General features: G+C 33.0%; 1 protein-coding gene across 1 annotated transcript in view; it reads left to right on the top strand.

The window, feature by feature from the left end:
* Positions 1–22,814, top strand: part of CD2AP (CD2 associated protein) — a 146,960-nt gene extending 124,146 nt beyond the window's left edge. Inside the window, exons 14-16 of the mRNA XM_074189995.1 lie at positions 16,398–16,564; positions 19,769–19,832; positions 22,703–22,814. Coding sequence (XP_074046096.1) covers positions 16,398–16,564; positions 19,769–19,832; positions 22,703–22,744 — 273 coding nt within the window. The 3' untranslated portion in view covers positions 22,745–22,814. The remainder of the gene's footprint in view (positions 1–16,397; positions 16,565–19,768; positions 19,833–22,702) is intronic.
* The last annotated feature ends 4,951 nt before the right edge of the window (positions 22,815–27,765 follow it).

Consider the following 27,765-nt stretch of genomic DNA (forward strand, 5'->3'; position numbering starts at 1 on the left):
GTGTTTCTTTGTTGTTTGAGATATTTCCTATTAACACAGTTGTATTTACTTTTGTTTCAAGAAATGATTGGATATCAATGTAATTAAAACTTTTAAGTGGTAGATTTTAAATAGATATTCTAAATTTAAAAACAAATATTTGATGGTGGAGTGTATGACCTTAAATAGTGTACAAATACAATTATTGAATTAGAAGATAACATGTTCCCCACAGTTTTACATCTAATTTTGGATTTGAATATTATCAACTATACACATGCCTCTTCCATTGGTCCATGATCTCAGTATGGGTTCTCTTTCACCCCTCCAGACAGTAGTTCATCAATGTCTTTTTTATTTTTTGTGATAACTTGACTGTGCCTTACTGTAAATTCTCCTGAAGACCTTTCCCTAGATCTTTTAATAATTCATGAATAGTACTGTCATACTTGCACTAAACTTCTTTTATTCCTTCTTGATGAACAACTCACCTAATTTTACAGACATGCACATCTTTTACTTTTACTCTTTTTTTATATCATTGGTATTATTTGCTGCAGCATCATTAGATCCACCATGCACTTGAACATTTGTTGTTTGTTACTTGTAATTTTGATTTTGATTATGATATTCCATAACACACACACACAGCCATACACCTCCATAATAATAATAATTAGACTGATTAGTGCATAAAACCAACTTGGCATGAGGTGTTTCCCAAGAATGCAAGACTAAATTGTCATAGGGAAGGCAGCGGGGAAGCCTGGGATTTTAATGGATTTGGCAATCAAATCAAGGAAGGCCAGTTCTTACATATTTCTTTAATGATTAAGAAGACCTTTTTAATGATGATGATCTGTTCACTTAATAGAATGATGCTCAACTATTATGTTAACCCCAAATTTTAAATGATTAATTTTGATTAATCAAGAAAGGAAATAAATTACAGGAAAAAGTGGTTTATCAGCAGATCCCACTCAGTTGCTGGCTAATTTGCTATCTGCAATGTCTTCCCACTAATAACAATCCCTTGGATTTATTCATGAATACATTTACCTGGTATATTAATAAATGGTGTAGTTGTTAGAACTTTAGGCCTAGAGTCAGAAATATCTGAGTTCAAGTTTAGCTTCAGACACTTCATAGCTGTATTACCCCCCAGGTAAGTAACTATGTCTCTATTTGTCTGTTTCCTTATCAGGTGGTGATAATAACAGGTTTGTGAAGATCAAATGAGAACTATAGCTTAGCAGAGTGCCTGTCTTTGCTGTCAATTATTATTGGATGTGCACAATAACTTGGCCAAAGTTGTGTGTTAAGTGGCTTCTTTGGCTGACCTACAGCCTCCTCTTCACCCTTTATCTCATCCAAGGAAATCTTACAATCTCTTAAGACATCCAGTGCCCTTGTGATCTTTAGTTTTCTCCATGAAAGCCTGTTTTGAACAAAATGCAATAAGCTCACAATTCTGTCTGTCAAAAATCACTCCAGATATTAATTTATTACTCAGTTGGAGCTTAAATTTTTTTGGAAAAAGTGTGCACATAATTTTGTACAAATTACCTGTTTTTTTATTGCTAGAAGAGACACAAACAGTGGAGGTCAGGAATGGTTTCATGTAAAAGTTTGTGCTTGCATTGAACTTTAATAAAAGCTAAGAGTTTCTGAGAGGCAAAGATAAAAGACTGAGTGCATTCCAGAGATGGGATATTAACTGGCAAAGTAGAATGGAATGTCAGTTGAAGGACAACAGGAAGATTTCATTTATTTGGACCAGAAAATGAAGGTGCAGTAATGGAAAGGTAAGTTAAAGAGAGATTGTGAAGGATTTTAGACTTTAAATAGAATTTGATCTAAAAGTAATTGGGAGCCATTGGGGTTTATTAAACTGGCATTATGTGGTCAGACCTGTATTTTAAATTACCTTAGAATTTTCTTGGAGGATGGGTTAGAGTGAAAGAGTTGAAATGAAGATCATTAAGAAATAAGAATATAATTTGGAGATTATGAATTACAGTAGAGTAACTAATCAAAAAATTGATGAGATAAAATATGTAAAATAGTCAAGGACCCCAAGTTTAGAGATGTAGAAACCAGGAAGCACATAGTAGATACTGTATAAATACTAGAAATTGGTATGAGAATAGTATTGTCACACATATATATGTATTTACAAGTATACTTTCCTATTAAACAGCTATAATAAGTATCTTCACATAAGAAGTGGAAGTAAGTGTACAGGTCAAAGTCTACCTCACTTTTCTATTTCCAAGTTTTTCAAACTGGATCAAAACTACCTGTCTTGCAGAACTGCTAATATATTTTATAATCATGCAACTGCTCAGTTACAAACCATGTCTTTAATCTAAAGATTTTGCTTTCCCTAGTGTCTGCACAGAAATGAGATTTAATTAATGTTTAAATTTAATCCTCTTCCAGTGTTATTTTCATTTTTGAAAGAATCAATAGTAAATATTAGACATTTGGTTTATGATAAAGGAAGGTGCTAAACAAAAAAGAGAAAAGGCAATGTCTGCCCTCAAGAGATTCATAATCTAACGGAGACTTGCATACAGTACAGATATGTAGACAAGATTCAGGATAAATGGGGAAAAAGAATGAAAGTACTGGAATTGTAGTTGGAGAAAGCTTCCTCTAGAAGATGGAATTTTTGTTTGTACATAAATGAAGCCATAGATAAAGACGAGGAAGGAAAGCATTCTAGGCATGGGAGACAACCAGGAAAAAAAAATGATCAGAGCCAAGACATGGAGAGTCTTTTTGGAACAAGACCAGGGTCAGTGGATGAAAGAATATATTGTAGCAAGGATAATGGGAGAGAACAGTATCAGTGGAAAGATGAGATTAGAAACTTGATTGTAAGGGGTTAAGAGGCTAGAGAAAGAGGAGGCATCATTAAAGATAGCCTTTTTTGAGGTTAGCCACAAAGGGCAGAAGAAATGATAGTGGGGGATAGCAGGATTAAGTAATGATTTATAGCATGTGAAAAATCTATTTTGCAACATCTCAAATATGCCCTTGTCTCTTAAAATACCACCACATTGGGATAGGCCCTCATCACCTCACATCTCGATTATTGCGGTAACCTGCTGCTCAATCTATCTCATTGCTACCTACTCCTATTCATCCTCCATCCACCAGTGATTTTCCTAAAGTACAACTCAACCATGCATCCTTCTCTCTTTCTCCAAGATCACATACAAAAATCTATGTCATTTTCAGAATCATTTATAACCTAATATCATTTCCAGGCAGTTTACACCCCAACACATAATCTTTCTTCCAATGCCATAGGCTTTCTGGCACTTTAGAGAACAAGCTTCGCCATCACATGTGCCCCCATGCTTGTAATGCCCTTCATTCTCAACTCCACCTACTGACTTTAATGGCTTCCTTTTATTTTTCCTATTGAAAGATTTTATTTATTTTGAGTTTTACAAATTTACCCCTATTCTTGCTTCCTTCCCCCCCACCCTCCACAGAAGGCAGTCTGTTAGTCTTTATATTGTTTCCATGGTATACATTGATCTAAGTAGAATGTGATGAGAGAAATCATATCCTTAAGGAAGAAAAATAATGTGTAAAAGATAGCAACATTACATAATAAGATAATGGGTTTTTTTTTTCCAAATTGAAGGTAATAGTCTTTAGTCTTTGTTCAAACTCCACAATTCTTTCCCTGGATACAGATGGTATTCTCCATCGCAGATAGCCCAAAATTGCCCCTGATTGTTGCACTGATGGAATGAGCAAGTCCAACAAGGCTGATGATCACCCCCCTGTTGCTGTTAGGGTGTACAGTGTTTCTGGTTTTGCTCATCTCGCTCAGCATCAGTTCATGCAAATCCTTCCATGCTTCCCTGAATTCCCATCCCTAGTTTCATTTTTTTTGATTAATATGATTTATACATTGCTAAAATATTCTTAAGAGTAAACATATTACCCCTCCCCCAAAAAATATAGAACCTCATGAGAAAGTAAGAGTGTGTTCTGATACCATCAACTGTCTTGGGTGGATCACATTCTTTATCATAAGTCCATCACAGAAGTTACTTCCATATTTTTCCACAGTTGCTGTTGCTGATTGTAATTCCCTCCATTCATTCCTCCCCACTACCATATATTTTCTCTCTCTCCTTTCACTCTGTCCCTCTTCTAAAATGTTCTGTAGGGTAGCTGGGTGGTGCAGCAGACAGAGCACCAGCCTTAGGCCAAGAGGCCCCAAGCAATGACTTCCTTTTAAGTACCAACTAAAATCCTATTTTTATAGGAAACCTTTTCTAACCTCTCAATTCTAACTTTTTATTTGCTTATTCTGTCCATGAATTATTTGTAAATGTAACTTCCTCCAAGATTGCTTGCTTCTTGAGGACAGGGACTTTTACAACTCTTTTGAGTATTCCTAGCACTATAGTATAGTATAGTGCATGTACTTACATTTATTTGATTGATTGATATGACTATATTTGTGGGTAATAAGGAATAAACCAGGAGATAGGAAGAAATTGAAAATAAGAGGAGTGACAGGACAATTCACTGAAGAAAATGGGATGGAATGGTGGGATAGCTCCAGCAAATGGGTTAACTTTGATAAGTAGTGAGATCATTATGTGAGACAGTGAAAGAAGAGATAGTGGCAGAAGACATCTGAGTGATTTGAAATGAGAAAGGAAGCTCTTTGTCTTTTTCAATAAAATGAGTTTCTTAGTTGAGGGAAGTGAGAAAGGAAACTATAGGTTTGAGTAGAGTTGAAAAGGTTCCCAAGAGCTACTATGGAGTGTAGAAAAGTGAATTGATGAGGAGAGGTATAATAGGATTGCCCAGCAGCAGTGAGGACCCTGTTAAGATTGTGTAGCATAATTTGTAACAGCATAAGCTGGTTTTCTTCAGGAGCAAATATGTAAGAATGAAAGTGGGAGATGGAAATTGATTCAAGACTGAAGCTTGGTGGGGTATAATCAATGAAATGATAAAGGACTGGTGCAGGAGAAGGAGCCTAGGAGAGAACTGAGGGGATCAAGGGATTTTGGAGATTTAAGAGTTGATTTTGGTAAGAGAAGATAGAGGAAGAAGTGGAAAGTCAGAAGATTATGGTCAGATGAGAATATTTTGGGATTTTTTCAGCATGGAAGTAGTACACTTGTGGTTGATGACAAGAATAAGAATATTGGCAAGCTGTGATCCTTTGGTTGGCATTTTACAGTGATTGGAAATTATACCACATAATAGTATTATTCACCTAAGACTGAACATAGAATACTGTGGTTAGAAAAATACTTAAAGTTAAAAATGTTAAGTTTTTGGTTGATGAGACATTTTAGCCCACATTCCTCCACTAAATCTCCTTAACTAGCCAAAATGCACCTGGAATTAAACTTTTTATTTTAAATTCACACCTTTGGTACATACAAGACATTAAAAAAAGAAATTTCCTTTTTCGTGTATGTAAAAGTCATTTGTTTCAAAACTAAGAAATTTAAAAACGCAACTAAAAGATAATATAACTTTGATTTGAAAAGAATTGGATAGTTTCTCTATTTTTAGGCAACTGGTAGGAATCTAGAGACCTGGATTGTAATCCCTAATCTGCAACTAACTACTTATGTTACTTTAGCAAATTATATCATCTCTGTAGTCCAGATTCCAAACATCTTAGATTTTAGAGTCAAAACAGAAGTGAACCTAATCCAACATAATCATTTAGAGGGATAAAATGTTACAGAGGATGCTAAACTTGAAGATTAATTATCATACTAATTTTTAAGTTATTTATTTGGGATTTTACAATTTTTCCCTTAATCTCACTTCCCTCCCCCACCCCCACCCCCACAGAAGGTAGTCTGTTAGTCTTTACATTGTTCAGTGGTATACACTGATCTAAGTTGAATGTGATAAGAAAGAAATCATAGCCTTAAGGAAGAAAGATAAAGTATAAGAGATAGCAAAATTATATAATAACGTTTTTTTTTAAAATTAAAGGTAATAGTATTTGGTCTTTGTTCAAACTCTATAATTCTTTCTCTGGATACAGATAGTATTCTCCATCACAAATACCCCAAAATTGTGCCTGATTGTTGCACTGATGGAATGAGCAAATCCATTAAGATTGATCTTCACCCCCATGTTGCTGTTAGGGTGTACAATGTTCTGGTTCTGCTCATCTCACTCAGCATCAGTTCATGCAAATCCTTCCAGGCTTCCCTGAATTCCCATTCTTCCTGGTTTCTAATCAAACAGTAGTGTTCCATCACATACATATACCACAGTTTATTAACTCATTCCTTAATTGATGGACATTCACTCAGTTTCCAATTCTTTGCCACCACAAACAAAGCTGCTATGAATATTTTTGTATAGTTGATTCTTTTACCCTTTTTCATGATCTCTTCAGGGTATAGACCCCAGTAGAGGTATAGCTGGATCAAAGGGTATATCAGATCCAATTTTGATTCCAGTTTAGTTATCTTGGCTCTAGCTTCTCCCTTCCTCTATTTCAAAATCCCTATATATCTCTCCCTAAAATTTGTTCTAGTTCAGTTGGTTTTTTTTAATGCCAAGATCAGTCTTTCTACATGTACCTTTAAATTCCACTCATCTGTCATCTATAGCAAATTGTCCTCACTATTATCTCTTCTCTTTCTTATTCTCTCTAATCTTCATTTTTTCCCTACAGAGTAGATCCTTCTGTTGCGTACAAACATGTCTAAGTCTCCCTCATTCTTTAACAAAAAAAACCTCATTAGCTCCTACCATCCCTGCTAGTGTGTCTCTTTCCTTTCTCAATTTCCATGAAAAAGCCTTTTCCAGAACATTTCCTTTCCTATTGTTCTTCTAAGCCTCTGTAATCCTATTGCCAATTTCTTCTCAACTGATTCTACTGTCCAAAGTTATTAACAATCTTATAGATATACATTTAATGACTTATTCTCAATGGTCCCCCACTCATTATTTCTAAAACAATCTTTTCTACTCAAAACCCACCCTCCTGCATTTTTCCAAGTACCGTCAAGGCTACCACTGTTTTTCCAGATTTTCTTTCTCTATCCAATAATTTGTCAAATCCATACTTGTACAGCATCCACACACTATTCATCCCTTTGTCTTATTCAGGTCATCATCATCTCTCATTGCAACATTAGAATAACATCCCATTTAGTCTCCCCATCTATCCCTATCTACTCATCTTTCACACAACTGCTATGGTTAATTTTCTTAAGTGCAAATCTAAACATATTGTGTCCTCCCTTATCCATTTGATCCATTGCCCTAAAATTTTTAAGCTAAAATATAAAGTAACCTTTGATGGGCTCTGAAAGCTCTTCACAACCTATTCCTTTCAAGTCATCCTGCATATTTCTCCCCCTTATGTCCTTTATGGTCTAACCATATTGGTTGCCTCAACTTTACTTCACATGTGATAGTCATCCTTCTTTCTGCCTTTACACTGGTTACACACAAGGATGTTTTGAGGATGAAATAACAGAATCTGTAAGGCACATTAGAAAAATAATAACTCAAGACAGCAATTTTTATTAATTTTACAGATTAAGAACCAAGTTGATTAGGTGATTTGCTCAAGGTCATAGATAGTAGCAAATCTAGAACTTGAACCTAATCCAAATACTCTTGATTATAAATTCACTATTCCACATCTTGCCTCCTCATTTGATCAGTGGTTCTACTTCAAATCTGGCCACCACAACCATTATGTAGGGGTTACCCCTATGGAGAAGAGGTCTACTACTTAGCCAATTTCTGAGAAGCTGTCACTGTAAGGTAGGTAAACCAAACATACACACATTCCTTAGAGCTACCAGCCCTCTTTCCAGACTTCCATAAAATCATTGTCAGGAGACAATCCTTATAGAAATGTGATCTGACAACTGCTAACTTTCTTTAGTAGCTGCAAGTTTGGAAGACCTGGAAAACAAGGCTCTCACCAAAATCCTTGGCAATGTCAATGATTCAACATTAGAAATTGATAGGGTTTTATTCATCAAAATGATCTTGAAGAAGACATGTTACCTTACTGTACCATGAAGACCACTGGTCTTGGGTGTATTGCCTCCTCATATTACAATATGAGTTTCTTGAGAGCAAGGGAATCTCTTTTTCTTTTTGTATCATCAGTGCTTTGCACTAATTTGATCATCTGTAAATGCTTAGATAGTTCTAAATTTCATGCATTTCAAAGAGTCTTTGGCATTCTTACACCATTATCTAGAAAACCAAATTATTTTTAGAATATTTTTAGTATAACAGTTCAAAGGAGCGAGACATAAGTTCACTTTTGGGGAATTTTTCTAGTTATATTTTATTGATATCTAAACAAAGGAAACAGCTTGTATCACCCTATATCCCTTTTGTTCTAAATTCAGGATCTACTGTATCCCATGTTCAACCAAGATCCATTTTTAAGACTGCAGAATAACTGAACCCATTCTATGGGATTTCAGTTTCGGGTTTCATTTCTTACATGCTCAACAGTAGCCAAACTACTCAGGTATTTATTGTAAATTTGTCAAAATAAAGGAAGAAAACCTAATGTATCTATGAGTATGCCAGTCAGGAGTTAGCCAGATATATGCAAATATGAATATATACATATATATATGAATATGTATGCAAGTTCCTGCATTTATTGGTCATATCGATTGATTCAGTTACTCTGCCTTTTCTTGTTGTATTCATCCCCCATCCATGTGTAAATAAGATCAAGTTGGAACAGACTTAATTTTTTTACCTTTGATAAAATGATAAGCAATGTTATAACCCCTAGGTTTCCTTTCAGATACATTCTATGCCTTATATAATCTACATGACTACCAAGTATAAAATAATTATCAGAGAATTAAAAATCCAAAATCAAAGTATAGAAAATATTCTCAGGTTATGGTTAAGTCCTTGTCTTTATTTTATTACAAGGAGTTTAATGCTAATATCCTTTTCAAATGCCAGGGCCATTCTTAGGCCATGCTTTTTGTTTCTACCAATGGTTAGAGTAATCATCCCCAAATAGCTGGACAGATGGTAATATCAATGACTGCATTTGTCCATTCTTTCTATATTTCATACATCAATGGGAATCCCATTTCACTGAGGTTCCCTGAAAGCTCAGCTTAGGTGAACCTTTTGTTTATATAATGTCAGCTCCCTGGTTAGATGATAACTAGCAAATGCTATTAATCAGTTGCCATACTCTCATCTCCTTATCCTGAAGCTATTCTTTCCTACTCCTGGTTACTTGTGAGATCTAACACTTTATGGGTTCCAGCCATGCCCTCTTGAGCACAAAGGAAAGAGGTATAGGATCTTTAATCTCATAGAGCCAAACTCAAGTAACCTGGAGTCCCAAATCCTAATGTCGTCTTTGGCTAGGTAGATGGCAAAGTGTTTTTCCATCCTCCTAGATCCTTTCTGTCCACCCACAGGATTTGCCCAAACTAGTTTCCTAGTTTTTCATTCTTGTTTGCCATACTTAAGTCAGATCTATGAAAGGTGTTTATTATGTCTGCCCAAACTGGAAAATATATATATATATATATCAGTTCTTCCATTCCATTTTTTTGATAGTCCCCAAATCCATTGAGTATACATAGATAATCTTGGAAAGAATTCTTCCCCCTTTTACAACCAGTCTTATTTAGCCTAGTCTGACCCAAAAGCAAATCTGCCAGATAGAAGTAGCCATGAATAACTTCCCAGGTATTCTGAGCCTCTCCTCCTGGCTGTAGTCCTCTCTACAATCTGGACACACTGTTGGTGTGGCCCCAAATCAGGAACCAAAATGTGACTTTTATTTAAGAGTTTTCTACAGATCCTGGAGAAGAAAGTGTCAAGTAATTCTAGTATCTTTGCTAAGAAAACCCCAAGTCAGGTCATGAGGAGTCAGACATGAGTGAAGAACTGAACAACATTCACAGATTAAAATATTGGAGCATATACTGATGGGATCAGGGCAAAAATACCTGGGTTTACTACCCAAATGTGATTGCTTCATAAAGTCTCAGGAAGATTCCTCCCATCTAGAGCTGTTTTAGGGGATATAGGCCCCTGATACTCCCAAATATCTTAGAAAAGGAGGAAGAGGTCAAGGCTTACCACAGTAAAATGATTGGATGCCATTCATTTGTAAACTGTGTTTGCTGTGTCTATTTTTATCTTGATACCCTAGTCTTGTCCAAGCTAGCCTCTGATCTCTGATATCACAGTTCCCTAACTTGTAATAAAGATGCTCTGAGCTAAAAAATAATGCCTATTACTAAAATAGCATACAGTGCATAGTATAAAAACAGCAACATCTTTCCCTCAGAATCCGTCCCATATCATCCAGCCCAATGATTCTTTGGGCTTCAAAATCAGATTTACTGTACTCATAATTCATACCTAATACTTGAATGCAAGAGGGGAATCTCATGCAGAAATAAGAATGCAGAAGCTTTCCATGGATTCTGATTTTCATGATTATTTGAGGAGGCAAGAATTTTGGCTGTCATTTCCTTCAACCACCTCCTTTCCTGCCTTAACCTCTGTTTATACCAATGCAGCTGGTAAACAATAGGCACAAAATGGATGCTTAATATTTATTACTTTATTGATAGATAATGAAGAGTTTTAAGACTTTTTAAGTGCAAACTAGCTGTGATAATGACTCAAGGTTTAAGGAACTATTTAACCAATTCATCCTCTTAAGATTTATACTGCAAAGAAAAAGAGTATTCATTAGTAGCTTCAGTGCAAATGTATAGGCCCTCATAATGTAGTACTGTGAAATTAATATGAATATTTTGTGTACTCTTTCTAAATCATGGGCATTTATGTATTCAAATTTGTAGAACACAAGGAAATTGAAAAACTTAACAATTTTTTTTCACAATAACTTGCGCAAGGTCACACAGCCAGTAAAAGTCAAGGATCTGATGTAGATTTGAACTCAGATCCTTCTGACTTCAAGGTTAGTATTCTATTCACTGTGTCACCTAGCCACACGAAAACTTACGAATTCTGATAGAGAAATGTTCTGTTAAATAAAAATAGCTGACATATATTATAATGCTTATAAATATTATTCCTATTTTATAATTGAGGAAAACTGAAGAAGATAGAAGCTCAGCTAGTAAGAACATTCAGCTACTAAGTCCTGAAGGCTGTATTGAACTTGTCTTTCCAAATCCAGTTCTGGTACTTTATCCACTTAGCTGTATCTAAAAAGATTAAAGCAGATTATTATATACAAAAAGAAAAGCTAGAATGAGAACTGACCCCTTTTATCTCTGCTACTGAAGATTACTTTTAGGCAAGGTATGACTTGTTTTTCACAAGTGATATTACTAGAAAGTTCTTTGTAAGTAGAATCATTTTAAGTGGTATGACTATCTTTTTTCTTAAAAAAAAGGAATTTTTGTGATCAACGTTTTAACCCCTTTAATGATCTTTGATTTTCTTCATCAGACATTTATTTTCTATTTTATTTAAGCTAAGAGAAAGTTAAGTTATGTAGTGGAGAGAATGCTGGACATGGAGTCAGAAAGATCTGAGTTCCAATTTGACCTCAGATTCAGAGTCTAGACAGTCACTTAGCCTTCATCTGCCAGTTTTCCATTCTTCAAAATGGTTTAATGATAACACTTTCCTTCCAAGATTGTAGTAAGGGTGAAATGAGAGATAAGTGTTTTGCAAACTATGAAACTATATTCATAATAGCTATTATTAATCAGGATATATATATCATTTGTGAAAATATATTTTCATTGAAATAACTCAATATTAAAGTATTCACTTAAAATTTAAAATGATGTTTCTCCACACTTATCTGCAAGGAGCTTTATTCTAGAAAATTTATTAACTATTCAGATCTTCAGAGATAGTTTCCTTTTCCCTTTATATTAATGCTTTATAGGTGTCTTTTGATTTATAGCACAATCATTTCCATATCTAATTCCACCACCATCATTGAAACTTTCCTTATAATAGAAAAAGTCAAGGTAAAATCAACCAAGAGAACCAACAGTCCTAAAATTTGGTGTACAGAACTTAATATTCCAAGCATGCTCTAAGGAAGCTACATTATAGCAAGATTTTCATTTTGGACACTGTGCTTCTCTTAATGTAACCACTGATCACATTTATCGAACTCCCATACTGCACTGTTGGGACAGTTAGGTGGAGCACTGGATAGAGTGCTGGGCCAGGAATCTGGAAGATCTGAGTTCAAATCCAGAATCAAATACTTAATAGCTGTGCATCCTTGGGCAGGTCATCACACCATATTTGCCTCAGTTCCTTATTTGTATAATGAACTGGAGAAGGAAATGACCATGCAGTAGTTATCTTTTCCAAGAAAACCTAAGAATATAGTCAAAGAGTTGGGTATGAGTGAAATGAATTAACAAAACCCTAATTTGTCATATTTAAATTTTTAGCAGTATTGTAATGTGTCTCTCTTGGCTTTAATCATGGGTTTTCCATGATTTGCAGGGCGGGCTACTTGAACTAAACAATATGTGCATAACAGTAAACATCCAATTGATTTTCTTAATTTTAGTTTATTCATTTAAAAATTGAGTTCTTAGGTTTTTGAGACCATCCTGATTATAATTTCTTATAGCATAATTATATTCCATCACAAACATGTATGTACCACAAGTTTTTCAACCATTCCCCAACTGATGAGCATCCCCTCAATTTCCATTTCTTTATGATCATAAAAGTTGCTTTAAATATTTTTTTGTACATTATAGGGTCCTTTTTCTTTAATCTTTGGGATACAGACCTAATAGTGGTATGACTGGGTCAAAGGGTATGCACAGGTTTTTTAGTTCTTTGTATGTGGTTTCAAATTATTCTGCAGAGTAGTTGGACTAGTTCACAACTCCACCACAATGTATTGGTGTAATTATTTTCCCATATTCTCTTCAGTATTTTTTTTGTCATATTGCTGATCTGAAAGGTATAAAAATAGTACCTATGAGTTGTTTTAATTTGCATTTCTCTTATAGTTAAGTATTTTTCCTTGCGGCTATTGATAGCTTTGATTATTTTTTCTTCTGTAAACAGTTAGTTTATACCCTTTAACCATCTATAAATTTAGGAATGACATTTTTATAAATTTGACTCAGTTCCCTGTATATTTGACAAATAAGATCTTTATTAGAGAAAATTCCTGTAAAAATTTTCAACCATTTCTCTTGCTATCTAATTTTGACTGTATTGGTTTTGTTTGTGCAGAAAACATTTTAATTGGCTGTAATTTCATTTTACTTCCCATGATCTTCTTTGTTTTTTGGTTTGTTCTATCTATAGATCTGAGAGGCAAAATTTTCCATGCTCCTTTAATTTGCTTATGGTATTACACTTTATGTATAAATGATTTACTCCTTTTGATTTTATTTTGGTAGGTGGAGTGAGACATTGCTCTAGCTCTAATTTCTGCCACTAAGCTTTCTAATTTTCCAAAAAAAATTTTTATCAATTAATGAGTTCTTGCCCCTAAAGTTTGATCTTTGATTTTATCAAACACTAGATTACTGTAGTCATTTATTACTGTGTATTGTGTACCCAATCTATTCCACTGCTTCTCCACTCCATTTCTTAGCCATTACTAGATAACTTTGATGGTTACCACTTTGAAATTCAGTTTGAAATCTGGTACTTCTAGGCCATCTTTCTTCATATTTTTCTTCCCCAATTTCCTTGATATTCTTGACCTTTAGTAGTTTGATTGGTATATGCCACTCAATAAATCAATTGATTTAGATAAAATTAATATTCGTATTATATTTACTTGGCATATTCATGAGGAATTGGTATTTATCCAGTTGTTTAGATATGCCTTTATTTGTGTGAGAAGTGTATTGTAACTGCATACAAATGGTCCCTGGATCTTTGTTGGCAGGTAACTTCCTAAGTATTTTATATAGTATGTGGTTATTTTAAATGGAATTTCTCTAACTCTTTTTTGGTTTTGTTGGTAAAATGCTGATGATTTGTATGGCTTTATTTTATATTCTGCAACTTTACTAAAGATGTTAATTGTTTCAATTAGTTTTTTTACTCGATACTCTAGAGTTCTGTTTTATTTCATATAGAGTTCTGTATTATATTACCTGTAAGGAGACCGATAGTTTTATTTATTCAGTGTCTATTTGTTTTCCTTTTTCTAATGAAGAGTTGAACATAACCATAAATGACTGAGCAACAACAACTTCTAAACCATATTGAATAACAGTGATTTCAGATGGATACTACCAATAATTTTAATAAAGATTCCATTTATTCCTATTCTTCTAATGTTTAAATAGTAATAGGTTTTGTATATTGTCAGAAACATTTGGGGGAAGATTCATAATCTTATGAATTTGATAAAATTCTCCATATATTTGAGATATTAGACTTTTGACCTGGAAACTATCTATAAAATTACCCCCTCCAGTTTTCTGCTTTTCTTCCAATTTTGACTACATTGGTTTTATTTGTACAAAACCTTTTAAATCTAATGTAATCACACTTAGTCCATTTTACAGTTCACAGTGTGATCTGTTGCTTATTTATTCCTGAAGTCTTCTCTCCATAAATCTGATAGATGTTTCATATTCTTTTATTTCTCTTATGATATCTTCATTTATATCTGGATTATGTATCCATTTTGACTTTATCTTAGTAAATGGTGGAAGATTTTGATCTGTATTCAATTTCTAACAAATTGCTTTCCGGTTTTCCCAATGGTTTTTTTTTCACCATATAGTATATTCTTAGGCAAAAGTTTCAATCTTTACATTTGTCAAACACAAAGTTACAGCAATCATTTATTGCTGTTTGTTGTATGTCTACTCTGTTCTATTGATATTTCTATTTCTTAAGTAGTATCAGATAATTGTGATAATTACTGCCTTATAATTATTATTTTTTCTAGCTCAATAAAAATTTTTTGATAGTTTAATTGAGTTGACATTGAATAAAAAAATTAATTCAGTTAAATTTGTTACTTTTATGATATTGACTCTGCCCTCATGAACAATTAACATCTCTCTATTTAATTATATAACAGAGAAATGTAAATTAATTATATATACATATATACACATTATTATATATGATATGATATGGTATATATATAATATAGTATATTATTATAATATAGTATATTATATATAATTATTATTTATTATTATATATTATATACATATTATTATTTATATATATTATTCTGTTATTTAATTATGTAACAGAAATGTTAATTAATTATATATACATATATACATATATGTATATGTATATAAAATTTTTATAATTTTGTTCCTATAGTTCCTGAGTTTGTCTTGGCAAGTATACTCGCAAATATTTAATATAGTCTACGGTTTTCTTAAGTGGGATAGCTCTTACTATCTCTTCTTGCAGGGTTTTGTTAATGACATATAAAAATGGTAATTGATTCATGTTATTTTATAATGTGGATACATGTGGGTTTATTTAATATGATTTTGAAAATAATTTTTAGCTTTCATAGATTCTTGTTGGACTTGTGTCCAAGTCACATTTTTTCTTTGGGGGGTGGGGTGGGGCATTACTTGTAGCTATTTTGACATAACTTTCTGAGTTTGTGTCTTGATCTTCCTTGTTACTCTTAATGGTCAACTATTTTTTGTTTTGACTGCTTACACATTTTTTTCAGCCTGTTTCTTGACTTTGAATTTTCTTTTAAAACTAGTCTCTATTCCTGGGGTGAGGATGCAGGGGCATTATTTCAGGCTTCAGACTATTTCACACTGCTGTTTTGAGAGTTAGTTCTGGGGGTTTCATAGTTTTTAGAGCTTTGGGGGATCTTGGAGTCTGTAATCCTTTAACCACAAGTGATGCTGCTCCTCAAGGCCACTTCTCCCTAATTCTCTGACATGGAACTGTGATGTAGAGGTTGATATAGACAAGGATCCTGGACCTGGAGCTAGCACAGATAACCCGTGTAATCTTTTTCTTACCACTTGCCTAATCCCTTTATGACCTATAACTTGGGAACTCCTGAAACTACTTCTATTGCTATGGCTGCTTCTTAGATCTAGAACTTGCTGCCTTAAGGGTTCTGGACTAGCCTCTACACCAGAGTCCCAAATCTCTCTTTTTGCCCCTATAACTTATCTGGAAAGCTGGAAAAATATGCCATCCATTTCTTTTGTTGGAGTTGCTTGCTCCAGAATTAAATTTGAGGCCTCATTTTAAAAGTTGTTTGGAGAAGGAATGCTAGTAGAACTTCATTATAGTGCTTTCTATACTTGTTTCCACTCCCAGAAATTTCCTATTTCTTTAGTCAAATTTTCTTCTCCTTTATTGCTTTCCATATGATTTTTAACCTAATTATTATATAATAAAGTTTTGCTAAATATGCATTTTTCTTTTTTCAGACATCTTTGTACATTTCATCATCTTCATCTAGAAGAAATTTCCTCAGTTCAATGAATAGCAGATCAAAAGTTGAAATTGATGATGGGAAGAAAACCTTGATAGATGATCTCAGGTTACTGGTTCTTGACTTATTGAATGTTGTAGAAGTAATCAAAAGGGAACATGGGTAAGTCTTGCTTTTATCTCTTTGAGTATTAAGATTCATGCATTGTCATATCTAGAAGAACATTTCCCTCATTTAAATAGCCTCTAAAAATAGGTTAGAATATTTTATCCCTGTAAGAGAGCATGTACATATAACTCAATATATATTCAAACTAATTTGTTCTAGTGCTACTCCAAATCAGCATAATTTTAAAAAGTATTTTGGTTATATGTAAATTTTTCTAATTAATGAGTAAAATGTGCTTTTTCAGGGATTGGAAAATTTAAACAATGATTGTCCCTTTCCGTAGACAACTGCAATCTTTTTAGGAAAATGGTTCTCAATAGTCTTTTTATTAGAAAGGAGATATCTTTATAACTCCAGTCTATGTTCTGTATAAAATTTGTTGCTCAGTAGTTTAATTCATGTCAAATTCATTGTGACCTCATTTGGGATTTTCTTGGCAAAGGTACTAGACTTGTTTGCCATTTCCTTCTTCAATTTATTTTACAGATGAGGAAGACAGAGTTAAATGACTTGCCCAGGGTCACATAGCTATTAAATGTCTGACTCTAAATTTGAACTTATAAAGATGAATCTTCCTGACTAGTGCTCTGAGCCTAATGTCCTATTCACTGCATCACCTAACTGCTTCAGTATAAATTTAGTAAATGTTAATTATTTTTTAGAGCAGTTGTTCTTCCTTAGAGTTTAAATAATTTAAACCCTGTCCTTACTAAAAGTTTCTTACTCAAATTATTTTTCATAAAATATATTGAAAGCTATCTCTTCTAGAGTACATTATAAAAACTATTTCAAAATGTGATTTTGACTCCTCTTGGCAATTTTATATGTCCTGCTTTGGAAGGACAAAGGACTGTGGAGTTAAAAAAGAGCATGTTTAAGGTACCACAAAATTCATAGTAAAACTATGCAGCACTAATTTATAAACTGGGTTAAGCGTGTAGTAGTTTAATAAATACTTGAAAAAGCTCTTTTTGTAGTAGCAAAGGATTGAACATTGAGGGGATGTGTCCATCAATTGTGGAATAGCTAAACAAGTTATGGTATATAAATGTGTTGGAGTTCTATTATTCTGTAAGTAATAATGAGAGCCAGATTGTAGAAAAGTCTGGAAAGACTAGCATAAACTGATGTTGAGTGAATTGAGTTGAACCAGGAGAATATTGCGCACATTAAAAGTAACATTGTGAGATGATCAACTAGGAAGGATGTAACTCCTCTTGGAAATTTAGTGATTAAGGACAATCTTAAAAGACCTATTAAGGAAAATACATCCAGAGGAAAAAACTAGAGCCTGAATGTAGAGCAAAGCATACTGTGTTCACTTTTTAAAAAATTTTTTTTTATTTTTCCTTTCTTTCTCTTGGTTGTTTTTCCCCTTCCTAATTCTTCTTTCACAGCATGACTCATATGAAAATATGTTAAACATGATTGTACATGTACAACCTATAAGAGATTATTTGCTGTTATGGGGAGGGAAGAGGAAAAGAAGAGAAAGAAAAATATGGAACTCAAAAGTTGCAGAAGGGTGAATGTTGAAAACAATCTTTGCATATAAATAGGAAAAATAAAATTTAAACTTAAAAAAGTAAAATTAAATTTAAAAAGTTCAAAAATTAATAAAAAATTAATAAGTAAATGCTTTCCAGTTGAATGATGGGGCAGTTAGCAATGGTTAGAATCTGAAATCAGGAAGACTCATCTTCCTGTGTTCAAATATGACCTCAGATACTTATTACTTATGTGAACCCGGGTAAGTCACTTAAACTTGTTTGCCTCAGTTTCCTCATCCATAAAATAAGCTAAAGAAGAAAACAGCAAATCAAATCAGTATTTTTTGCCAAGAAAATCCATAAGTGGGTCATGAAGAGGTAGATATGATTGAAAAATAACTAAACAACACCTGACTAATACTCATAGGAAATATTTCCCAAATATCTTTTCTGAGTTCATTTGGTTCCTTAAGATAAAAATCCTAGATTTTGTATATTATAAAAATAAATATGTAAATGTATGATAATCTTAAAATGTAGTAACTCCTGGTTTATAGATTTGAATTTCTCATATATTTTGCTAATAAAATCTGACCAGGCCTGGTGACACATGCTTGGAGTCCTGGTCCTGGGCAGGTTGAGTATGGCAGAGTTCTTGAGTTCAGCTATTCTAGGATTAAAGTCAAATTAAGTGTCTGCAATAAATCTATACCAATATGATAACACTCCCAAGAATGAGGGAAGGGTTACCAGGTTACTAAGGAATAGTAAATGGAAATGTTGAAGTCAGAGACCAAATAGATCAAAGCTTTTGTACAAATCAGCAGGAAGGGCAGGCCTGTGATTGACTGTTGAGTTCTCAGTCTAGGTAAGACAGGAGACCCAGCACCTTAAAAGATGTTCAAAATTTGTTTTAGTAGCAGAAAAAATTCTTCACCTGATGATGAGGCTCTAACAACTTAGCTAGGCAGGCCATTGATAGATAAGTACCTAGTTCAACACTATTCTGTCTTCAAAGCCTTTCCAGGATGCTCGACTAGACTACAGTTTATATCCATCAGATATAGCTTTCAAAAACACAATCTTAGCCCCACAGTGAATTGAGGTATCAGAGTTGAGGAAAGTTGCATCCATTTTTATATCTATGTATTTGTATGTGTATGAATTGGTAATTGTTATAATTTTTCTTTATATAATTAAAGCTAAAAGTATGTTGTGTGTTATTTTAAGTATGCCACATATACAGTTGTTCCCCCAAGAGGATATCTTTTTTTTCCCCAAGATCATCAAAGTTCAGGTCCTTGTCAGTAGGAACATTGAGTATTTGATATGTCTTTGTCAGTAGGAAAACCCAGTGTGTGGCACTATGGTTCTACTCAAATGGAGATAAGTGGGAATATCACTGATCTTTCCCAGCACTGATTTTACCTAATGAATTGTGCCCTAGGTCTGGCAGAACATGTGAAGAAGACCCTATTAGCTGAATTTATGAACTGGATTCAAAGCTTCCTAAGAATTCCTTTTTTTTTACTTTTCTTAATTTTGTTATTAAAAAGTTTGGTCACATTTTATTTTTTTAGTAATTTTTCTGTTTTATAAACTTTCAATTGATATTTAACAATTAAACTAGAAATTGAAAATGTACACACATTGCTAGATGACCATTTTTGTTTCTATACACACCTAGAAATTTATTTTTGTTTTCTAGAAAAGAACTGGAAAAACTAAGAAGAGAATTAGAAGAGGAGAAAGCAATGAGGAGTAACTTAGAGGTAATTCAATTTTATAGAATTTTGTTGTCAAAATAAAAATATTAGTGGATCCAAAACAAATATATTGAGTGCATGTTTCTATATTGTAAAGAATATAATATTAACTAAAAGCCAAGTTTTTATTTTGTTTTTAAAATTTTAAAGGAGGGAAGGAGAGGTAGACAGCTCTACTAGATAGAGAGTTGGCATCAATCAGAGCACCTCAGTTCAGGACACCCATATTTGACACTGACTGTATAACCCTGGGCCAGTCACTTGACTTCTCAATGCTTCAGACATCTTAAAATTACAAATAAAGATGTTTATTTGAATTGATGGTGGGAATTTACCTCCACTCTCTTCCTATTCAGTTTATCCTTCACAATGTTGCCAAACTTATCTTACTTATACCTATATCTGATCATTATTCTTTTGCTAAAAACCTTTCATTGGTTCCCTATTGCATGCCAAGTAAAATTCTAAAAACTTAATCTTAGCACATTTGCCTGAAATCTTTTCCCTAAACTTCCCAAATCCAAGCTAATATCTGAGTTGGGACTTAGATAGAATTTTGGGAAGTTTAGGGAAAATATTTCAGGAAAAATGCTAAGATAAGTTTTTAAAACTTTGCTTGTATAGCTTGTCTCTCTATAGTGCTTTGAGATTTGCCTTACATATGTTATCTGATTTGTTCCTGAAAACAATCCTGAAAGATAGATGTTAGCATCCCCATTTCACAAAAAAGCAAAAACCGAGCTCAGATAGGTTAAGTGATTTGCCCAGTATCCCACAGCTAATGTCTGAGGCAGAATTTGTGCTTAGGTTTCTCTTAAGTTGTCTCAAGGACCTACCAATGATAATATGGTGATTTTACCAAAATAACCAATAAAATTCTCAATAATAAGATGATTATTCACTTTAAGAGAGAGACACATACAAATTCACATAGAGAAATGGAGACAGAGACAGACAGAGATAGACAGAGATAAACAGAGACAGAGAACTAGACAGAGACAGAGACAAAAAATCAAGAAAGTACTGAATATTAAAACAGGGAACCAGAAAGTGTCTATGATCAATTTCTTCACACAATGAAGATACTATCCAAGTGTGCTTACGTTTTAGCTCCAACAGCTTTAAGATTTTCTAACTTTACATGCAAAGTAACATGTAGATATAATAATATATAAACACAGTCTATAAGTAGACAGCACAACACACATGATTTCCAGGCATCTCAGTATTTGTGTATTTTTTAAATTGAAGTCTTTCTGTGAGAGGATATCTAAAGATGAATACTTCAGTGTTTAATATTTGCTTGTCAGATGTTCTTTCAACATCAGTTAAAATGATTACTTAACTTCCTTTTATCATCTCCTGACACTCACCAAGACTGGATGCTCCCTTAAAGACATTGTTTCTCTCCCCTCCCTTTCCAGGATAAGCTATATACATTTTCCCCTGATTGCCATCCCTTCTCCAATCTTACTAGTTATGTCCAAGGAGTCAGACTACTCTTTATTCTTGAGCCTCATTTCCAGTCTCTTACTCTAGTAATTTACATAAGCAACCTTTCCTCTTTTGATTTTCACAATATCTAAATTTACCACCAAACCCACAGACTTATTTTGATAACCCCTTCCCTACCCACTCTACCCTACCCCCCAGAATATTTTGCATTTTTCTTCATCAACTTCAGTGCTCAATTCACAGTCTTTCTTTCCTCCTCATTTCCAGACCTTAGACTTGGGAACCTATATACACTTCCCGTTTTTCCCATTCTACTCTGAGTTGAATCCTACCTTTTGCTCTGGATGTCACCTACAACTGCATGAATTCTGAAATTCCTTTTATCTATTTTTTTATCTTTATGCCTTTCCTTCAATCATACAATCCCTTACTCTCCTCTTCATCATGGCTTCAGCATCTTCATCATTCCTTCTACTATCATTTCTTTTCCATATCATCATACTGCACTGCTTTCTCCCTTTCCTATTTTTAACCCTCTGTGAATCACCTCAGCTCTGTCTTATCCTCTCAAAAACTCTTGACCCCTTGCCATGTTGACATCACAACCTTAACTAAACCACAATTAGAGATCACTCCACTATTCCCCCTCTCTTTCACTTTTATTCATGGAATGGAGTTGAAGTATATCAAGAAATTATATGACCCAGGTTCTCTATAATTTAGTTATATAATTTCAACCTGTCATCACTGAAAAAAAAAGATGATTATTTTTTTTCTCCCTAATTAACTCATATTCTCTACCTCAAAAAGGTTTGTGAGATTGATTCAAAATCACATATTATTCAATTACACTAAATAGGAGCTTTATTTATTGCTTCTTGACAGCAACCTTCCATCTTTATTGTTTTGGGTTTTTTTTTTTTGCAAGGCAGTAGGGTTAAATGACTTGCCCAAGGTCATACAGCTAGATAATTTTTTTTTTTAGTTTTTGCAAGGCAACAGGGTTAAGTGGCTTGCCCAAGGCCACACAGCTAGGTAATTATTAAGTGTCTGAGGTCAAATTTGAACTCAGGTCATTCTGACTCCAGGGTCATTGCTCTATCCACTGGGCCACTTAGCTGCCCCCCCATCTTTATTAAACTTTGATAGCACTTACCTTCTCTAAGTATGCTCTCTTTGTACAAGTTTTCAGTGCCTTCTTACCTTGGCATTGCTTTAGATGTCTGTTTCTTATCAAGTTCATGGGATTTAAACTTCATGTGGTTTAAAATAATGGGACCTGATAACTACTATAGTCTGCCTGATTTTTTTCATTGCTGAAAATGTAAAAAAGATCAAGGTATAAGACTCAGAGATAAGTCAGAGAAGCTTTAGTACAGTCAAGATGCCATTGTTGCTTATGCTCTGTTTTTCCTTTTTAGGTGGAAATAGAAAAACTGAAAAAACTAGTCCTGTCAAATTGAGGAGAGGTGTGCTGTAGACTGAATGTTCTTCTTTGGCCAGGGATTCATAAACAAGAATATGAACTGAAAACTGACTTGTTTACTTCCAAATAACAAAAGTTTTGTGTGCTATAGGAAAAAGAATACTTTAGTTTTCATATTTTACAAAAGGGGAAAAATGGAAATTGTTTATTTTATTCTATTTGCCAATATGAAAAGAGGGTCTTATTTCCTACTGTGCTGGAATCGCAAACCTTTTTTCTCTGCTTTACTTGAAAGTGATGGTAAAATGGAGAGTGAGGTTGTAATAGATTTTATTTAATACCAACAATGTATTTTCAAAGAGATCTATACTACAAATAGGTAGACTTTTATCCACAACCTGCTAAAATAGACTATGAGGACACATTAATAACTAACTTGTAATAATTATTTTTCTCATAATATAAAATGTACCTAGAATATTTGTATATCCACACATATATATTCTATACATATATATATACATAATTTTATTTCTTTCCCAAGATTGCACTGTTGTGACTATATATATAGTCACAACACTATATATATATATATATATATAAATATATATATGTGTGTGTGTGTGTGTGTGTGTGTGTGTGTGTGTGTCAGCTATAAAACAGATGAATCAATCACCTATACAGATAAAAATAGCTTTTGAAAAAATTAGATAAAATATTTCACGGTAAAGGGATCATAAATTAAATTTATTAAACCATATTTCAATCTTTAAGTATATTTTAGGGGGGTTTTTTTGGTTTGTTTTTTTACAAGGCAATGGGAGTTAAGTGATTTGCCAAAGGCCACACAGCTAGGTAATTATTAAATGTTTGAGGTCATATTTGAACTCAGTTACTCCTGACTCCAGGGCAGGTGCTCTATCCATTGCACCACCTAGCTGCCCCTTTAAGTATTTTTTAAATTTTTTTTTATTTTTTATAAGTATATTTTTAAAAGAATAAGATTTTCTTCAATCTATCAAAGAGCCCAGAAAACTGTCCTTCAGAAGTACAGTGTGCCTAGAAACTGCAGCACATTAAACATGAAAACATCAGCCTTACTGCTGTATTTCTCTGCTTGCTTTTTATATTCAAATATTACCTAGCATGTGATTTTAATTTGATCCTTCCCTATTAACAAAATAAAATGCAAATCTTTAGGAAATTTGTCTTGAGCTCTTACTTGCAGAATAGTCAACTCATTATATAAATATTTTATGTTTTAAAATGGTTACCTAATTAAATCAAGTAACTTTTTGAAGTTGTTTTAAATTGTTGTGTAGATACTAACTTTATATGGAAAGCTATTTTTACTTCATAGACCATAGAATTACATTTGTTGATACAGAAAGTATATGGTACTTTTTCAGAGTTACATTTTCAAATATAACATGATCAACAACTTTTAAATTTATGAATGTTGATATAGTTTAAAACTATATAATAATAATACTTAATATTTTTATAACACTTGCTATATGCTAAGCACTTTATAATATTTCATTTTTAATTCTCTTAATAGATATAGAGAGGTTAAGAAGTTAAGTGACCCAGAGTCAGTTGACTAAGCCCATAGTCACATAGCTAATAAGGTGAGCTCAAGTCTTCCTATTAAAGGTACCAACTTTTTATAGCTCTATAATATTTTAAACCCACAAATACAAATTTAGTCTTATCTTAGATTTGTTGAAACAGTTTACTGGTAACAATGTCTTTTCATAAAAAGAGGCAATTTACAATTTTAAGATCAGTTATAGTAAAATAAGGTCAATTAATAGAAAAATAAGATCCACTATAGGAAAAATAGAAAATAGAAGATACCATGCCTGGAATCAGGAAGATGTGAGTTCAAATTTACTTCAGACAGGTGTTAATTGAACTTAGGTAAGTCATTTAGCTCAATTTGCCTCAGTTTCCTTATCTGTGAAATGAATTGGAGGAGGAACTAGTAAACCATTTCAATATCTGCCAAGAGAACTCCAAATGTGGGGTCACAAAGACTTGGACATGCCTAAAACGATTTAACAATAAAAATGAAATAGAAAATGACCTGTGGTTTATGTAATTACAATATTTGCAGGGTAACAGAATGACCATATTGTTTCAGAGTGTTTCTATTTTTATTTTCTGTTTTTTTAAACTTAAAACTCACCAAAATTTTTTGTTTTAAAATTTAATCTTACATAACTGAAATGGTTTGTTTTTAGTAGAGGATAATCAAAATACTGATTTAAAGAAAATGTTGCAATATAATGCATGATATTACTTTTGGGGTAGGTGATCATTAATTTAATGTTTGCATTTTCTTTTCATGAAGATGATAGATTTTTGTCCTAATGAAATCAACACTAAATATATTTGACTACTGGTGTTCCTTGTGCATTTTAAAAATAACTGAACAAATGAATGATTGTTTTATTTTATTTTTTGCCTTTTTGCAATCCCAGAGAAGCTAGGTAGCACAGTGAATAGAGCACTAGACCTTGGAGTCAAGAGAACCTGAGTTCAAATATGACCTCAGACATTTGATACATATTAGTTGTGTGACCTTAGGCAAGTCACTTAATTCCATTTCCTCACAAGAACAAAAAGGAAAAAAATGAGGCTATTCCTTACCCTTGTTTTTTTTCCTTTTTTTTGAAAAAAATGTTTATTTCATTAAATATTTTCACATGCAAAAATGTCAGTATTGTTTTTAATTGTGGTTATTTTTATTTTTTGAATATTATTATATTTTATTTTTTTCATTCAGATGCAAAGTTAGTGTTCAACATTCCTCTTTTTTTTTTATTAGATGCAAGGCAATGGGGTTAAGTGGCTTGCCTAAGGCCACACAGCTAGGTAATTATTAAGTGTCTGAGGCCGGACTTGAACTCAGGTACTCCTGACTCCAGGGCCGGTGCTCTATCTATCCACTGCGCAACCTAGCCACCCCAACATTCCTCTTTTTTATAAGCTTTTGACTTCTACATTTTTCTACCTCCCTTTCTTCCCTCTTCCCCTCCTCATGATTGAAAGTAATATGCTATAGATTATAAATTTTTAATATATTTTCAATATGTCATGTTATGAAAGAAAAATCAAAACTAATGGGGGAAAACTATAAGAAAGAAAAAATATATAAAAAAGTTTTAAAATGTGAAAATAGAATGCTTTGCTCTACATTCAGAAATCGTACTTATAGATGACATTTTCCTTCAAGTCTTTTAGAATTTAGATCACTGAACAGCTTCGAGAAGCTAAGTCCATCATAGATGATCATCACTAGTGTTGCTGTTGCTCTCCTAATTCTCCTCACTTTACTCAGCATCAGTTCATGTAAGTCTTTCCAGGCTTTTCAGAAGTCTTCCTGCTCATGATTTCTTATAAAGTAAGAAGGACTAAGAGTACTCTATCACATTCATATACCAGTTTGTTTAGCTATTCTCCAATTGAGGGGAATCCCCCCAATTTCCAATTATTTGCCACTACAAAAAGAGTTGCTATAAATATTTTTCTACATGTGGGCCTTTTCCCCTTTTTTATGATTTCTTTGTGATATTATAGATCTAGTAGTGGTATTGCTGGATCAAAAGGTATGTACAGTTTTATTGCCTGCTTTCCAGAATAGTTGGATGATTTCACAACTCCACTAATAGTGCATTATTGTGCCACTTTTCCCATGGTCCCATCTAACATCGATCATTTTCCTTTCTTGTCATTTTAGCCAAGCTGATAGGCTAAAATGTTATGTTAGAGTTGTTTTAACTTGCATTTCTCTAACCAATCAACATTTATTTTTAAAAATTTTGAATTCTAAATTCTCTCCCTCCCTTTTATCCCCCACTCTTGAGAACTTCCCTTATTTTGAATGACAATGTTAAGAACAAAAATTAATTCTGTGTTTAGTAGAAATGATCTTTTAGCTTTCCCTCCAGAAATCATATATAAGAATGCATATTTATTCTTTCTTGTTACTTGGAAGAAGTTTAGAAATAACATTTTTCCTTGACTTGCTTGTATTCACTACAAAGTTCATTCATATGTTGGTTAAAACATATCAAGACAGCAAATATTTTTAAAATAGGATATTTACAAAAAATATAGGTTTATATATTATATACATGTATATTTATATATTGTATATACATGTATACATATGTATATATATATACATGTATATATATATATATATATATATATATATATATATATATAAAGGAAAATCTTTGTTATCCTTTAGCTTCTCTACTTTAAACTCCATTTTTAATTGGTAAGGAAAAGAAAAGCAACTACATTAAGAAGTCTCAACTTATCTGACTCAATTTAAAGAAGAAATATGTTTCATCAGTATGATGACATCACTATAAATTCCTCTTCATGAGACCTATAGCATTATATTATTGTATGTAGGAATACTACATGTAGACATATAAAATTTGCATTCAAAGAGGCCTACAATTTTCATGCATTAAACACTTAAAAATTGTGCTTTTAAAGCATCAGTCATTAAAATTGTCTTGTACTAGCTAAGAAATAAGAGTGGTGGATCAGTGGGAATAGACTAGGCACAAAAGAGACAGCAAGAAAGGATTATAGTGATCTGCTGTTTGGTAAACCCAAAGAGCCCAGCTTCTGGGATAAGAACCCTCTCTCTTCAATTAAAAACTGTTGGGAAAATTGGAAGTTAGTATGACATAAACTTGGATTAGACCAACATCTCACTACCTATAACAAGATAAGAACAAAATGAGTGCAGCATTTAGACACAAAAGATAATATTATAAGCAAACTAGGAGATCAAGGAATAATTTACCTGTGAGATTTATGGAAAGGGAAGCAGTTTATGACCAAGGAAGAGATGGAGAGCATCATAATTTTGATTACATTAAATTAAAAAGCTTTTTCACAAATAAAACCACTGTAACCAAAATCAAAAGAAACGTAATAATTGGGAAATAATTTTTACAACTAGTATTTCTGACAAAGGACTCATTTCTAAAATATATAGAGAACTGAGTCAAATTTATAAAAAAAAAA

Source organism: Macrotis lagotis, chromosome 5 (assembly GCF_037893015.1).
Source record: "Macrotis lagotis isolate mMagLag1 chromosome 5, bilby.v1.9.chrom.fasta, whole genome shotgun sequence".
In the NCBI taxonomy this organism is placed as follows: Eukaryota; Metazoa; Chordata; class Mammalia; order Peramelemorphia; family Peramelidae; genus Macrotis; species Macrotis lagotis.